Consider the following 16292-nt stretch of genomic DNA (forward strand, 5'->3'; position numbering starts at 1 on the left):
CCTGAACAAAAGGTGCTTCCTTTCAAAACCCTGATTTCTCCCATCTATAAAATGAACATGAAAGGGGATACCTGGGCCATAGGATTGTTGTTAAGGCTGAAGAGGAATACACATGAGGTGACATCAGGCACAGTACTGATCTCGAGTGTGCCAGCTTACCCAGCCAGAAGGATCCTTGCAAGTCCAAGTGGATAAATTCTCACTGGGTGGGCATTCTCTGTAGTTCTCACAAATACCATCGAAAACCCTAAAAAACACTCAGGCTTCCGATTCAAATGCCTACCTACATCAAAAGATAACGTTGACCTTCTATAAAACTGTTCTCCTGGGTTCTTTTGTTTAACTTAGATTTAAAGGAGGCCCCTCCACCCCCCTCCTGGGCCTCCCTACCTAGTAAAGTTGGTTATAAACACCACTCAGCCATTCAAGTCCAAATGAAGTCAAGTGGGTATTTGATTACAAGTTTGATTAATGAAACCCAGACCTGAGATTCAACTGTAAGCCATTCCAGGTTCTTTAAGTCTCAGAAATGTTTGAGCTAAAAAACACCTCGGATACAAGTCATTCAGATTACGGGTACCCCTTCGAAAGGGCCCTCACGGCCTCTCGTTTTGAAGTATGGCCTTTTTCTGGGGGAGCTTAGTTTTTGCTGGTGGGGGGGGGTTGTCCTTTCTGCCACCAACAAAATCTTCTGAACGTGCTGTGGTTCAGGTCATCTGTGTTTATAAGATAAACAGACTACCATGTAATCTATGAAATCAAAGGTGGTCTTATCAGCAGGCAAAAATGCTTCTATCCTAGTGCATCAAAGTTGTTCAACAAGTTTCCAGAACAGTATCAGAAAGGTAAAAGTCTTAAAGAGGTCACTCATGGTCAATCAAAGTTTGTGTGAATTTAATACCCATATCTTATGAAATTAGAAGAAGGGCAAGCACGGCATTTTTTTCCGCAAAGGCACTGGAAAGCGGATGGTATAAGACAGCAGATAAATCAAAGGCTCAGTAGAGGAAGACAAAATGCTGATCATCAGGAAGATGTTAGAAAGAGCTGGGCAGGAAGGGCCGCCCACGTTTTCACATGCCGTTCATGCTGTTGCTTTCCCACCATTTCTCAGTGAGGGTTTCTTTCTTCAGTTTCTTAAGTATTTTATTTTCAGAGAAACATAAATGAGTTCCCTAATTCTAAATGAACATTATTGTTGGGCAGTGATTAAAAGGGCGTTCAGCATTAAAAATAATTCCTGCTTTAAAGAAATAGGGTTCAGGGCAATGACTTATTTTGAACTCTGGGAGTTAATTTGACCCTAGTCTCTGCAGTGTACAGATAATTGAAAGTCATCTGTGCTATTATGATGGCTATCCTGAATGTTATTCTGTTTTATACAGAAAATAGTTAAAAGAAATGGATGTGAATAAGAACTTGAGTGCCCTTTCTATATAAGAATTTAGCATTTTTGGGGTGGTGGAGAGATAGTCTAGAAGTAGAAGCATTTGCTTTGGAAGGGGCGAACTCAGATTGACTTCTGGCACCACATATGGTCCCTCAGCCCCACTAGAAGTGACCCCTCTACGTATCAAGGAGTAATTCCAGAATACCACCAGCTATGGCCCCCCACTATCATGTGTGTGTGTGTTTAAAATATCTGTATATGTATGTGTTCTGTATGTATGTATGTATGTATGTATGTTTTTTAAGTATTTTCCAAGAGACTAGGTTTGTTTTTTTGATCAGTCTTAATGACAACTAAAGCTTACTTTTTCTTTTTGAATTTTCATTTGAGGTAGGATATACTATTTATTACACTGACAGTTCTACGGATTATTTGTCATTGTATGAAAGGAGACAGTACTAGCCCTTTCTGATCCAGTGTAGAGCTGTCATAATGGCTCAACCATGGGGCCATTGGAAGCATCTGTCGTCTCTAGTAAGAGCTGTTTGTTCCAGGAAGATTGAGGCACCACGCAGTCTCATGGAAATGTGCCATTTTTTACTAAAAGACAGCTATGAAATAAGTGAAAAAACTTAGGAAATATGTAGGCTTTTTTTTAACCTATTATTATTTTGAAGAAGGTCCCAATACTCTTCTAAATATGAGTGGGTTTGAAGAAACTCGGTAAACATTATCTGTTTAGGGAAAAAAAAAAACATCCCCAGCACTGGTTTCCTATAGTCACTAATGTTGGTTGTGTTCTGTTTTGTTTTGTTTTATTTGTAGGCGTCTGAATACTTTAAACAAATGTGCGGTTATGAAGCTGGAAATCAGTCCTCATCGGAAAAGAGTGAGTATATAAAATAATACAATAGGATGGGAGGGAACGGAGAGGACTGAAATTGGATGTGAGTTTGGTTTCTTCAAGCTCCTATTTTCTTATTCTGAAATGTCTACTTTTTAATGCTATATTCCAATCAACTTTACCAAAGACTATGTGTGTACTTGTATGTAAATGAAACCCCTAGTTGCAGCCAGCCAAAACAGTGCTTTTCTGACTACGAACAAACCCGTATTATTATTTTGCCTTAGTGGTTCACTGCTCCCCATCTCATATTCATATGGCATTACCCCTTATGACAGAGATGAGGTTTAAAGCCCAGTGGATTTTGCTGCACCCCCTAGAGAAATTAAAGCTTCAGTCTTGCAGGCTGGAGTGATAGCACAGCGGGTAGGGCCTTTGCCTTGCACACAGCCGACCCTGGTTTGATTCCCAGTATCTCATATGGTCCCCTGAGCACCACCAGGGGTAATTCCTGAGTGCAGAGCCAGGAGTGACCCCTATGCATCACCGGGTGTGACCTAAAAAGAAAAAAAAAAGAAGCAAAAAAAAAAAGCTTCAGTCTTGGGAGTGTCTTTCTCTTCCCATCAAGAACAGCAACTACATTTCAAAGCTGTAGGGCTAGAAGTGAAGGCTGGAGTTGAAAATTCATTTTTTGTGACTCATCATTAAAAGATGAGTCAAAGAAAATGAATGGAGGGCATCGTGGTGGGAGGGAACCCATACATTCTTCCTAGTTGAGTGGTGACACTGAATTGGGGGTGATTTCTTCTGCACAGGGGGCATGAGGATTTCTCATGAGGCCCCGGGAGAAGGGGTGGGTGTAGCACTGAGATTGTCTATCACAAGTTGAATAGGAGGACATTTTCTGAACAAATTCTGACTGCTCAGAGTGCATGCTAATTTTCTGCGAGTCTCTGACCTACAAGTTGCCTTCTTGGGGAAGGAAAATCTTTTCAACACATGAACTGAAACTTAAGCACTGCTGAGCTGTGGAGAAGAAACTAAAAAGCTGGCGCTGATGCCTCCACTCACTGTCCTGTGAAACTCGGGTCGTACTATCTGTCCCCGGGCTGGTGGGAAAGACATACATTAGACAGAATTCCTGCGTCTTTTGATGTCCCTTCTGTAAGGCTTAGATACAGTCTTTTTGTTACAGTTGAACCCTGCGTCCTGCACATAATCAGGCAAAATCAGCAAAGACGTCACGAGTGTTTATGAACGTTCTGTGCTGTCGGGGCTGGGTATTTGTGGAACCTTGTTAAATTGCCTGGAGCATGTCTGAAGGTGAAATTTCCCAGGACAGTTGTGGTATTAGTTGTAGATCCACGTCTGGTGGGGGGAGAGGGGAGGTGGAGGGAGAGATGACAGGAACAGGTAAGAAGTTAAAAAGTACCAGACCCAGGGAGATGGAGAGTGGGGAGAACGTGACTCCCTGCCCTCAGGCCTTACTCGGAGATCTTGCAGACTTTGCCAGAGTGGCTCCGGAGTTTAGTTGCCCTTTTCTTAGTGTTGGAAAACGGCCTCTTTAATTGCAAAAGGGAATCTAAACATATCCTATCAACAGCCAGCAGAATTGGAGACTGACCAGAGGGAGTCCTACCCGTTGTTGACTCCAGTTCAAAATACTTTGCATGCCTGGAATTTTCACTCGTGGTAGAGGTTCCTGGTGTGACTGGAAGCACGGGCTTATAGATCCCAGCATTTCCATAAAATCACTTTTAATAGTTAACTCTTGGCTAGATCGAAACCTGTTAAATTCTTTTTAATTGTTTTTTTGGGGGATGGGGGCTCACCTGACAGTCCTTGGGGCTTACTCCTGCCTCTGCACTCAGGGGACATTCCTGGTGGGACTTGGGAACCCTGCATTTTGCCAAACCACCTGGGTTGGCCTTGTGCAAGGCAAGCACCCTACCTATTGTACTATTGCTCTGGCCACTGTCTTTAAATTCTTAATTACATCTGCAAGATGTAATTCTTAATTACATCTTCACTCTTAAAAAAAAATTAAATTAAATTAAAAAATGTCCTAGGAGAGAAACAGACGCTGGTACCAGGTGGGACCCCTGGCCAGACCTCGAACCCTTAGTTCCCTTCTGCGCCCTGCTGGCGAGGGTCCCCAGCACACCAATGACTCTGTTTTTTGTCCTTGCAGAGCGAAGATTCGGACGAAGATGAGCCCTGTGCAATAAGCGGCAAGTGGACTTTCCAGAGGGACAGCAAGAGGTGGTCACGGCTGGAAGAGTTTGATGTCTTTTTGCCCAAGCAGGACCCCGTGCCTGGATCCCCAGACAGCAGCCACCTGCAGAGTGCGCCGAGCCACGAGAGCATGCTGACCGACCTCAGCGAGCGCCAGGAGGTGGCCTCTGTGCGCAGCCTGCCCACCCCCGCGCCCCAGAGCCGGGACGCCGCCACGCCCCGCACCAACTCGGTCACCAGCGTCTGCTCCTCCGGCCACCTGGTGGGCAATGAGGACTCCTTCTGCAGCCTGCCCTCCCCCAAGGAACTGTCCAGCTTCAGCTTCAGCCTGAAGGGCCAGGAGAAGAGCGGCAAGTCCAAGGCACGCAGCCTGCTGAAGCGCATGGAGAGCCTGAAGCTCCGCGGCTCCCAGCACGGCAAGCACAAAGCACCATCCAAGCTGATCATCAGCGGGCCGGTCCTGCAGGAGGGCGTGGACGAGGAGAAGCTGAAGCAGCTCAACTGCGTGGAGATCTCGGCCCTCAACGGCAATCACATCAACGTCCCCATGGTACGAAAGAGGAGCGTCTCCAATTCCACGCAGACCAGTAGTAGTAGCAGCCAGTCGGAGACCAGCAGCGCTGTGAGCACGCCCAGCCCCATCACCCGGACCCGCAGCCTCAGCGCCTGCCACAAGCGGGTGGGCATGTACCTGGAGGGCTTCGACCCCTTCAACCAGTCCACATTCAACAATGTGATGGAACAGAACTTTAAGAACCGCGGCAACAACTACCCAGAGGACACGGTCTTCTACATTCCAGAGGACCACAAGCCTGGCACTTTCCCAAAGGCCCTCTCCAACGGCAGTTTCTCTCCCTCGGGGAACAGCGGCTCAGTGAACTGGAGGACCGGAAGCTTCCACGGCCCTGGCCACATCAGCCTGCGGAGGGAGAACAGCGGCGACAGCCCCAAGGAGCTGAAGCGTCGCAATTCCTCCAGCTCCGTGAGCAGCCGCCTGAGCATCTACGACAACGTGCCCGGCTCCCTCCTCTACTCCAGTTCCGGTGACCTGGTTGACCTGGAGAACGAGGACATCTTTCCAGAGCTGGATGACATCCTGTACCACGTGAAGGGGATGCAGAGGATTGTCAACCAGTGGTCAGAGAAGTTTTCTGATGAGGGCGACTCGGACTCAGCCCTGGATTCTGTCTCTCCCTGCCCATCCTCTCCCAAACAGATACACCTGGACGTGGACCACGACCGAGCCACGCCCAGCGACCTGGACAGCACAGGCAACTCACTGAACGAGCCGGAGGAGCCCTCAGACATCCCCGAGAGGAGGGATTCGGGTGTTGGGGCCTCCCTGACCAGATGTAACAGGTAAGAATGTGTCACTTCTCCCTCCAGATGGAGGGCTCAGGGAGGCGGTCAGAGGAAGCTGTTTCCACTGCCAGCCAGGGAGACTGGGATTAGTGCTGGCCTCTTTGCCTACTAGTTCCCAAGGAAATCCATAGGACAGATTTCCAGAAAGAGGATGTCTGAAATGACCCTGTTCCCTGGCTACCAAGTCTTCAAAGGGGATCGGACGGGCCAGGTTATATTCTGTACATTTCCTCGCAGAGAGAAAGAACGAGAAAAATGCGGATCACGTCCTCTCACGTGCTAGGATGCAGCCCCCGCGAGCAGTCCCCCTGCAGGTTTTCTGTGGAGACCTCGATGGTCACTCACCACCTCCTGCCCTTCTCTCCTGCAGGCACAGGCTGAGATGGCACAGTTTCCAGAGCTCTCATCGGCCGAGCTTAAACTCCATGTCACTACAGATCAACTGCCAGTCTGTGGTCCAGATGAACCTGCTGCAGAAGTACTCGCTCCTGAAGCTGACCGCCCTGCTGGAGAAGTACACGCCTTCCAACAAGCATGGCTTTAGCTGGTAAGGGGGCAACGGTTCCACCAGTGTCACTGAGGACAGTCGCCGTCAGCTCCTGGAGGCTGTCCCAACACGGAGCAGATTCTCTTTCTCTCAGCCAGTTGGCCTCTGCACTCCTGAGGCCCTGTTGGATACTGCCCAACAAGTGGCCTCAGGGAATTACCCAGTACATTGGGTTGATTGAATTTTCACACCTCTCCACGTGACACAGCAGCAGCTGTTGGGGCAAGAATGGGCAACTCATTTACAGGCGCCTTCTTCTCCGTGCTAAAGTGGGAATGTGTGGGAGGCCTCAGCTCAGACTGTGGAAGAAGACTCAGCTTAGAACCTCTTTGACTGAGAAGGCGTAAGGGGACGCGCTTTGAAATGTGCCAGATGCACCACACCTGGCCTTTTATTCTGATTGTTTGTTAGAGACTCCTTTGTTTTTGGTGTTGGTTTTGGTTTTTGAACCACACCCATGATGCTCAGGGATCACTCTTGGCAGTACTTGGGAGCACTGTATCTGGTGCCAGAAATGATGCTCAGGGGACTACATTTGCTGCCAAGACAAGCACTCTCCCTACTGTACTATTAATGGGAACTAGATACTTACTTTTGATGTGACTATTTGCAGCATCATTCAGAAAATTCATCTTATAAATTTAGCAAATTTTGGTTTCAAACACAAGCTTTCCAACTGTAGTACATTTCAGAAATTTACCTCTAAGATATGGACTAAAATGTCCATAAAAATAAAATGTGCTTGTTCTTAATTTTGGTGGTGCAAATCCGAGAGCTGCCTCTAGGTTGCCATCCCAGCGCCTGTGACAGTGTCAGCCTTTAGGACCTTTTTCTAATCCAAGTGTTAATTACCCAGTGGTCCAACTCCAAACGGGGACGTGGCCAATTTCATTAGTGATGCTGTGAGCAAACTGGAAATTGAGTGGCTGAGCCCAGTGACCAGTCCCTCTCTCCCGAGCTCCTCCTCTCCTAAAGACTTGTAGTGCGTCTCTTCAGCATCAAAGCACCTCCTGTTCAAGGGCTGTTATTATGTGAGCCTGGCTAAATACAGAAGTTGTTTGTTCTGAATGACAGAAATAAGTATTGACCGGTTTCTTCACACATGCCTCAGATTCTCAGTAGAGATCGTAATGTGTTCTTTGCACATTCCGCCCCTGGGCTTTGCTTCCCTGACAAAGCGGGTATTATGCGGACTTCCAGCCCTGTGCCATACATTGAACTGTATGGAAATGTAGGCCTGGCTCTGGCTCTTTGCCTTTTTTTTTTAGCCTTCCCGGAGCTATAAACAGTCCCATACTGTGGCTGTTGGTAAGCACTCAGAAGTCAAAGTGGTCTGTCTTACGCAGCACCCTGCCAGCTATTTCAAACTGCATATTTTGCATTCCCCTTTCGGAGCTGCTCTCCTCTCCGCTTCCCACCTTCCCACCAAACCCTCAAAAATCTCAGAGTTCCCTAATCCTTCTTGAGTTCTGGTTAGTTTTTTCCAGTGAGTCCAAACCAGACTTCAGAGTCACACATTGTGGGATGCTTGGAGTCAGGAGAAATCCTGCCCCCAGTTATTTTCCTGTTTGGCCTTGCCCTTTCTTGTCCCCTCAGAGAGGTCATTTGTAGAGCTGAAACTTCTGCCCGCCAGCATCAAATGCATGACATGGGTTTCCTGCTGTTGCCTTTGCTGCTGGGGCTGGACCTGGCTGCAGGGCCCCAGGGAGCCTCGGGCAGGCTCACAAAACCCTCATTGTTCTTCCCATTCTCCTTTGGAAACCCCAAGATGTTCTAGCTCCAGGGTCACCAGCAGGAGAATTTATTTTGACTTCTGATCCTTGGGCTGGGCTCTGCCTGTTAAGTTGTGGAGCTGGACCTTGTTCTGTTATGCCGCTCTTTCCCCTGAAGTGGCCACCTCTCCCCACCCTGGGGACTTGCTGTAATTATTGGGGGGGGGTGATAGTAACCTAGGGAGCAATTTGGGTTCTTTTCTGTTTGTTGCCTTAAAAAGAAGGGTGATGACCGCTGGCCGCCATGTAAGCTCACTGTCCAGTTAAATATTCTGGATTTCCTGGTCCTCGCATCCCGCATTTGTAGCCCTGCAGCGCCTTCAGACTGCAATACTGACATCCCAGCAGGAGCACACCAGATCGGATGGGAATGTAAAGTAGAAGCCAACAAACTCAGCTAACGAAAACATTAACACAGAAGCCCTAACTAGCAACAGCATAGTAAACGCTCTGACAGGCTTAATGTTCTCGTGGTGAAATACAACAATTTCCACTAATTTTCTTCTAAGAAAAAAAAATTTTTTAATCATTCCCTTAGGCATTTATTGGTAACAAGTAATAAAATAAATTATCATGGGCCTGCTACAGGGGAAGGCTTGAGGGCTGGTTGGAAAAAACGAAGACAGTGGTGGACGGAAGGTGACAGTGTTGGTGGGATTGGTGTTGGAGTATGAAATGCTTATAACAAATCATCATGAACAACTTTGTAAACCACGATGTTTAAATAAAGTGAGAAAAAAGGTGGGTGGGATGGGGAGATGGCACTGAGGGAAAAAAAAGTTTGGAAACTTCTATGCTATAGCCTTATCAAGTTTGCCAGTTATTTTCTCATTCAGCATTTTTGATGTTTTATCCTAAAATGTTTGGCTCTCATTGAGCATTTAGAAAAGCTTCTTATTGGGCCTGGGCTATAGCACAGAGTTAGACACCCAACCCAGCTTCAGTTCCCAGCACCAAGTGGTCCCCTGAGCATCACCAAGTGCAGCCTGGAGGCCCCCACCACTGCCCCAGTGGCCTGGCTCTAGCCAACACTATGGGGCTGAATAGCATCCTCGGACTCTTGTTTTAAACCACTCACCCCGTAGTGGAGATTGTCTGGTGGTGGCTCCTGGGCTTCCTGAGCATCACTTGTGCCCTCCCTTTCCACCAAGGCCGGGGAGGGGGGGCTAGTCTTGATGCCTAGAAGATCTAAAAGAGCACTGTCCAGTGGCACTATCTGTGATTGTGGGCATGTTCTGTATTCGCAGGCCTAGATGGACAAGAATAGACTGACCAGTGAACATGTCCCCCCCACCCCCCTTTCTTTATCAAATAGGGCTGTGCCCAAGTTCATGAAAAGGATCAAGGTTCCAGACTACAAAGACCGGAATGTGTTCGGGGTCCCCCTGACCGTTAACGTGCAGCGCACAGGACAACCCCTGCCCCAGAGCATCCAGCAGGCCATGCGCTACCTCCGCAATCACTGTTTGGATCAGGTGAGCAGGGTGCCAAGCAGGGGGCAGGGCGGGGGTGAAGCGGGGCACACAGCTGCTTTTCTTGAGCGTTTCAGACAGCGCATGTTGCTGCCCTCCTGACAGCATTTTACCACCCACAGCTTGGACTGTTCCGGAAATCAGGTGTCAAGTCCCGGATCCAGGCTCTACGCCAGATGAACGAAAGTGCCGTAGACTGTGTCAGCTATGAGGGCCAGTCAGCTTACGACGTGGCGGACATGCTGAAGCAGTATTTTCGAGATCTTCCCGAGCCCCTCATGACCAACAAACTCTCGGAGACTTTCCTGCAGATCTACCAGTGTAAGGATTGTTCTCTGATTTTGGAATGATGGGAGTCGGGGAAAGGGGCACCCACAGGAACCCACAGCGCCCTTTGAGGTTATCCCCCGCCCCCCACCCCAGGTGACCAGTGAGTAGCCCAACATTGATTTCCTTGTCTCTTGGTTGTGGGAGAGGTTTCTATATAACCTGCATCAGTTTCCTTAGCACTGATTCTCTACTGAAGCAGTTTGTCTTTTTTTGGCTTTTTTGGGTCACACTCAGTGATGCATAGGGGTTACTCCTGGCTCTGCACTCAGGAATTACTCCTGGTAGTGCTTGGGGACCATATGGGACGCTGGGAATCAAACCCAGGTCGATTATGTGCAAGGCAAACGCCCTCCCTGATGTGCTATCACTCTAGCAACCCCCCCCCTTTTTTTTTGGCGGTTTTGTGTTTGTTTTTGTTTAGGAGGTTGCCTAACTCGGGTTGCCCAATGTGGCCAGAAGGGACCCTCCCAGCAATTCTCAACTATGGGTGGCTGATGGGTCCATGCGGGTCCCAAGGATACAGTGCTGTGCCAGCCCTGCAGTGCTGGGGGTCACCTGGCCAGCTTGGCAGTGTTTGGGTTCCTTGTAGTACCAGGGAATCAAACCAGGGCCGCCCACAGGCAGGGCTGGAACCCCTATGTGAATTCCTAGGCCCCATTTTTACATTTTGATCCAGAATTTGATTTTCCCATTCCCCTCATTATTGGACACTTGCTTGGTTGTGCTGGAATGGGGGGTTGGTGCGGGGCATTGACACAGTCTTTAGTGGTGTTGCTCCCACCTACCAGCTGTTATGGCTCCCCTGGATGTCACCCTCTATTGCTCTGTTGCAGTTCTGGGGCTTCCCAGGCTGCCATGCCTGGGCCATTCCAGCACGTGAGTGAAGCCCAGAGTTGATGTGTGGCTTCCTGTTTGCCAGGCAGGTGGGTTTTGCCACGGAGGCAGCCCCCTCGCCCCTCATCCCTTCCTAGGAGCTCATTCTTGCGTGAGTTTCTAGAACTTTCTAAGGGGCTCGAAAGAGCAGGCACCAAGATCTCTCCGCCTCTGCCTTCTCCGTAGAAATTCCAGTCGCTTCCCATTTCTTAATAGGACATTTAAAATTTCACAGGTGTCATGTATTTTATCTTGCTATAAAATGAGTAAAGAATCTTTTTCTGTTACCTCTCTCTGCTTCTGCCAGAAATACTTGAGAAAACAATACCCACAGCCCTTCTTACTTTTAAGTAAAGCTTAAAGCAAACAGTTGTCTAAATTAATGACCAAGATCAGGATTATTGCTTTCACGGCTTGTGTTTTTCTTGGCCTGGTGTGGCATTACAGCCGTGTGATTTAAATGTAGCTTCTCTCGCTGCTCAAATTTGTCTTTCGTGCTGGCGCGATGGTCTTTATTTTATGAGAAATGGAGCTGGTCTGGATTATTTCATTATTTGTTTCATCCTTTCACATTTTATGAAAACCCAGGTCACATTTTCCCCCACCGAGGTATTTGTTATGTGTTGTAACCATGGTGCTGTAGAATTGGTTTGTCCTATGGAGCTGCACTGGAGTGACTTGATTTTTCCACCATGTGTCTTTTAAAAGAAAGATTTGTCTAGTAAAGGAGACCAGGAGGGTGGGTTCAGCATTTTTTCACATTTCTTTATTTTATGGACTTATTTCTCAAGATAGATTTTCACATCTGGAGAGACAGTACAGGAGGTAGGGCACTTGGCTTGCATGTGGCCAACCTGGTTCTATCCCTGGCACCTGATATGGCCCCCAGGCCCCCCCCAGGAGTGATCCCTGAGTGCAGACCCAGGTATAAGCACCAAGTACTGCCAGGTCTGGCTTCAAAACAAAACAAAAATTGGATTTTTATAATAGCCTTTGTATATTTATTATTTTTCCTAATACTTAAAGAAATTACCAGGTTACCTGGTAAATGTATCTATTGAAATGTGTTGAACGTTTTAGCAGCTGTCTTGCCCTGTTTGAAGAAAGTTCAGGCCCATTACAAACCACAGAAGTCCCTAGGGGTACTAAACAGTCTTGACATCGAGAATAAAAGTTCTCAGTTCTGGACTGGAGACGGCTCAGTGGGCCGAGCACAGCCTTTGTAAGCAGGAGGTCGGCGATTGAGCCCAAACCACTTGGTTCCATGAGCACAGAGCTGAGAGTAACCTCTGAGCACTGAAGCTGCCACCCACCCCCCCCAAAAAAAATTCGTAACAAAAGGTGAATTCTTGGCCATGAGTATATAGTCTAGATAAGTATTTTTTTTCTTTAAACTAAACAAAAGTCTTAAGTGCAGACTGTTTTCAGTAATTGAAAAGGGGAAACTGGGGATTTCTCAAAAGACTTCGGAAAGAAAGAAAACCACTTCTGTAAACGAAAGGCTCAGGCATCATCTGGGGCTGCACTCTGAGGTGGGTTTAGGAGTGTATTGGCATTGTGGGCGTTTTAAAATGTTTTACTCCTCCCCGGACAGGAAATACTTGAGGGTAGTGACGCTGGTGGCGATGCCTAATTTCTTCCATATTAACCTCAAGTACACTCTCTGCAAGTGCTTGCTCAGGACTGGGCTGAGGTCTTTGATGCTGGTATTTGCTTTGGGACGTTTCTCTGCAGTAAGGTTCATGGAAAATCACTGAGCTGATGGGGAAATTCTGGTGTCGTGCAGATGTGCCCAAGGACCAGCGGCTCCAGGCCATCAAGGCTGCCATTATGCTTCTGCCTGACGAGAATCGGGAGGTGTTGCAGACGCTCCTTTATTTCCTGAGCGATGTCACCGCAGCCGTGAAAGAAAACCAAATGACTCCCACCAACCTGGCTGTGTGCTTGGCCCCATCCCTCTTCCACCTCAACACGCTGAAGAGAGAGAACTCTTCTCCCAGGTATGGGTCAGGACGTCTGAGGCAGCCTCTCCACCCACCCCCCAGGGTGATTCCTGGGTGTTTGTGGGCTCTGACCCAGATTCCACATAAAGGAGTTTGACCTCCGTCCTGCCACCTTCCAGCCTAGAAAGAAATTTGGATCTTGCTTGACTGTGGCAAGTGTTAAGCTCCACACTCCCATGACAGTGTCATAGGTTTCTGCCAGCCAAGAGACTTGCTGGTTTACTGACATAAACACTGGACAAGAATGGGGCCAGAGAGGTGGCATGGCAGGTAGGGTGCTTGCTTTGCACACAGTCAACACAGGTTCAATCCCCAGCATCCCATGTGATTCCCCAGGCACCACTGGGAGTGACTCCTGAGTTTAGAGTCAGGCGCAAGCCCTGAGGATCGCCAGGTACATGGCCTAAACAAAACAAAATGGAAGAAAAGGACCAGGAATGAGAGCACTGCTGCCTCAACGTCCACAAGGCCAGTGGAGCTGGACATGGAAATAGCTGATTTCAGTGTGGGTCCTCAGAGTGGGCACCTAGCCCCGGTTCATTATTTGCCACGCTTCTCTTTTAGTATGTGTAAGATGGGAGAGGCTATAGGGGCCAGGCACCTGGCAGGCAGCAGGGGTTGGTACTTGCCTGGCTCCTCTGCAGACCTAAGATCACCCACTTAACATGAGTTATCTCACGAGAGGGCAGAGCTGGTTGGTGTTTTTTTTGTGTGTCTTTTGTGGGATGTGCTCCTGGGGCAGGGTGTCAGGAAGAACAACTGAATTCAACCCCGAAGTCCCGATCCATCCTGCTGATCCTTCTCTAGGGCTCTAAAAACACCAAATATTTCTTAGCAGAAGGTGTGGGGCCTAGTTTTGTGCATTGATGTTCGCTTTGCTTCTTAAATATCCTTTAACTAGATCTAGCATTGACAGAGCATTCCAAATTTAATGGAATAGAGAGGACAGAAGGGGAGATCTGATAAGATTAAGACACCAACTGCTAGGAAAGAATAGATGTGTCCTCAGGAAGGGATCCTGTTTATTTAAAGTAGGAAGAATAGACTCATGACACTGTTTACACCAACACCCAGCCCTCTCCCTTCCCCCCCACCCCAGTCCCATGCAGCCTCCAGCCCCACCACCCACGTCAGGCCAACTGTTTAGATAGGAGCCTGTTTAATGCAAGGGCTTCAGATATACTGGATTAAAAACGGGCTCTTTCATGATTTTTCAGTACAGTGTTGATTAAACTGAGAAATTCTGCTCACTAAAGTAAAAACTCTTTTGAACCACATAATGACAGATAGGCCACCACGGAAGGTGGTGGCTCCTCCCCCCCACCCCCTAGAATAACACATTGATTAAGCATATATAAATATTTGGATCTTTCAAATATTTCTTCTGCCCAGGGTAATGCAAAGAAAACAAAGTTTGGGCAAACCAGATCAGAAAGATTTAAATGAAAACCTGGCTGCCACTCAAGGCCTGGCCCACATGATCGCCGAGTGCAAGAAGCTCTTCCAGGTAAGCCTTGACAAGTTTTCATCTTTGTCAAGAATTGTGCAAACAGGGACATAAGTGTGGGCTTTTGGTATTGGGGTTAAGACACACTCATCTTGCCCTTGCCTGACCCTGGTTCAACCTGGCACGCATATGGTCCCCTCAGCGCCAGCAGGGATGATCCTCAAACACAGAGTCAGGAGCAAGCCCTGAGCACAACCGGATGTGGCTGTAGCAACCTCCCCATCCCTCCTCTCAGCTGCAGTATTTGTTTGCATCTTCCCAAGACTTGCCCATAGCCAAGATTATGTCTGTGGGTTGAGGGTGTCTTATTTGTACATATATAATGTATCCGTCCATGAGAGTTCATAGGTTTAGTGAATTGCCTACCTCTCTGCCCCTTGACTGGAAGAGCAGAGACCAGTCCAGTGCATCCAGGGTTCCAGAAAGCACTATGGGTGTGGCCTGAGAACCAATAAGTGGTTAAAAAGGCAATAGATTATCTCAAATTCTGCATCTGAAAAAAACCTGCCTTTGTTGATGTAAGTTCTCTTTTAGTCATGTGCCCACAAAAAAAGGAGTGCAGGGGAACAAATCTTTTTTTTTTTTTTTTAAGCTGTGGATCCTTCCCAGCAGTGCTCACAGGGCTCGGGGAACCACTTCCGCAATCCACAGTGAGCCAGCCAGGCCTGACGCTTCAATGCCCGAATCTGGGATGCAGCAAAGCAGGGGGGGGTGGCCTATGGCACCTGGGACTGAACCCAGGGCCCTGAGCCTGAGTCTCCCCCAGCCCCCTGACCCACCTTCTTTGTCTTTCAGGTCCCTGAGGAGATGAGCCGGTGTCGGAACTCTTACACCGAACAAGAGCTGAAGCCCCTCACTCTGGAAGCCCTGGGGCGCCTCCACAGCGAGGAGTCGGCCGACTACCAACACTTTCTCCAGGACTGCATGGATGGCCTGTTCAAGGAGGTCAAGGAGAAGTTCAAGGGCTGGGTTAGCTACTCGACTGCAGAGCAGGCCGAGCTCTCCTATAAAAAGGTAAGTGCTCTCCCCGCCTCCCAGCCATCAGGGCTCCAGGACTCAGGGTTGCCTTCTTTAGGGATGCTACCCTTTGCTAGCTCACTGTTCCCTGGGACAGCTGGGCAGCTTGGGCTGGAAATGCATGCAGGCCATGCAGGGGCCACATATGCACTCTTGGGCACCCACTGTTCTCCCACGCTCTGCCTGCGTGACCCTCAGGCACAAAGCAGAAAGTAGCCCCCAAGCACCGCCAGTGTGAGCCACCCAAAGGAAAAAGAAGAAAAATACTCATCTGACACTTGTCAAAGGAGTCAGCCTGTCTAAGGAAGTCCTTTGTTCCACAAAATCACACTCGAGTTCCCTGGAACATTTCACTAATAATAGTGTAAAGCTTCAGGACACTTTGATATGTGTGTTTTGTTTTTTCTTCCTGTTTTGACCAGAACTCTTTCTTCTGCTCTCACTCACTCTTAACCCTTAAAGGCAGCTCTCTGGTCACAGCATCTACCCCTTGAAAGAAAGTAAGTTAAAGCCGTCTGGACAAGGGGCTGGAGTGATAGTACAGCGGGTAGGGCGTTTGTCTTGCACAAGGCTGACCCGGGTTCGATTCCCAGCATCCCATATGGTCCCCTGAGCACTGCCAGGGGTAATTCCTGAGTGCAAAGCCAGGAGTAACCCCTGTGCATCGCTGGGTGTGACCCAAAAAGCAAAAAAAAAAAAAAAAAAAAAAAGACATAAAGCCGTCTGGACGACCAGGCAGAGTTGGAGGTACAAATTAAAGATCTGCCTTTAGGGCCGGAGTGATAGTACAGCAGGTAGGGCTTTTGCTTTGCATGAGGCCGACCTGCATTCAATCCCCGGCATCCCATATGGTCCCCCCACACCACCAGGAGTAATCCATGAGTGCAGAGCCAGGTGTAACCCTGAGCATCACTGGGAATGACCCAAAAAGCAAAAAACA

General features: G+C 48.3%; 1 protein-coding gene across 4 annotated transcripts in view; it reads left to right on the top strand.

The window, feature by feature from the left end:
• The window catches only part of DLC1 (DLC1 Rho GTPase activating protein), a 420273-nt gene that overhangs the window by 399553 nt on the left and 4428 nt on the right, over positions 1 to 16292 (top strand). For all 4 annotated transcript variants that reach the window (XM_004618896.2, XM_012935067.2, XM_055131450.1 and 1 more), the window contains 8 exons: positions 2216 to 2279; positions 4426 to 5828; positions 6202 to 6378; positions 9466 to 9625; positions 9745 to 9943; positions 12612 to 12825; positions 14221 to 14335; positions 15131 to 15349. In XM_004618896.2, coding sequence (XP_004618953.2) covers positions 2216 to 2279; positions 4426 to 5828; positions 6202 to 6378; positions 9466 to 9625; positions 9745 to 9943; positions 12612 to 12825; positions 14221 to 14335; positions 15131 to 15349 — 2551 coding nt within the window. The remainder of the gene's footprint in view (positions 1 to 2215; positions 2280 to 4425; positions 5829 to 6201; positions 6379 to 9465; positions 9626 to 9744; positions 9944 to 12611; positions 12826 to 14220; positions 14336 to 15130; positions 15350 to 16292) is intronic.

The sequence above is a fragment of the Sorex araneus genome, chromosome 1 (assembly GCF_027595985.1).
Source record: "Sorex araneus isolate mSorAra2 chromosome 1, mSorAra2.pri, whole genome shotgun sequence".
Taxonomy (NCBI): domain Eukaryota; kingdom Metazoa; phylum Chordata; class Mammalia; order Eulipotyphla; family Soricidae; genus Sorex; species Sorex araneus.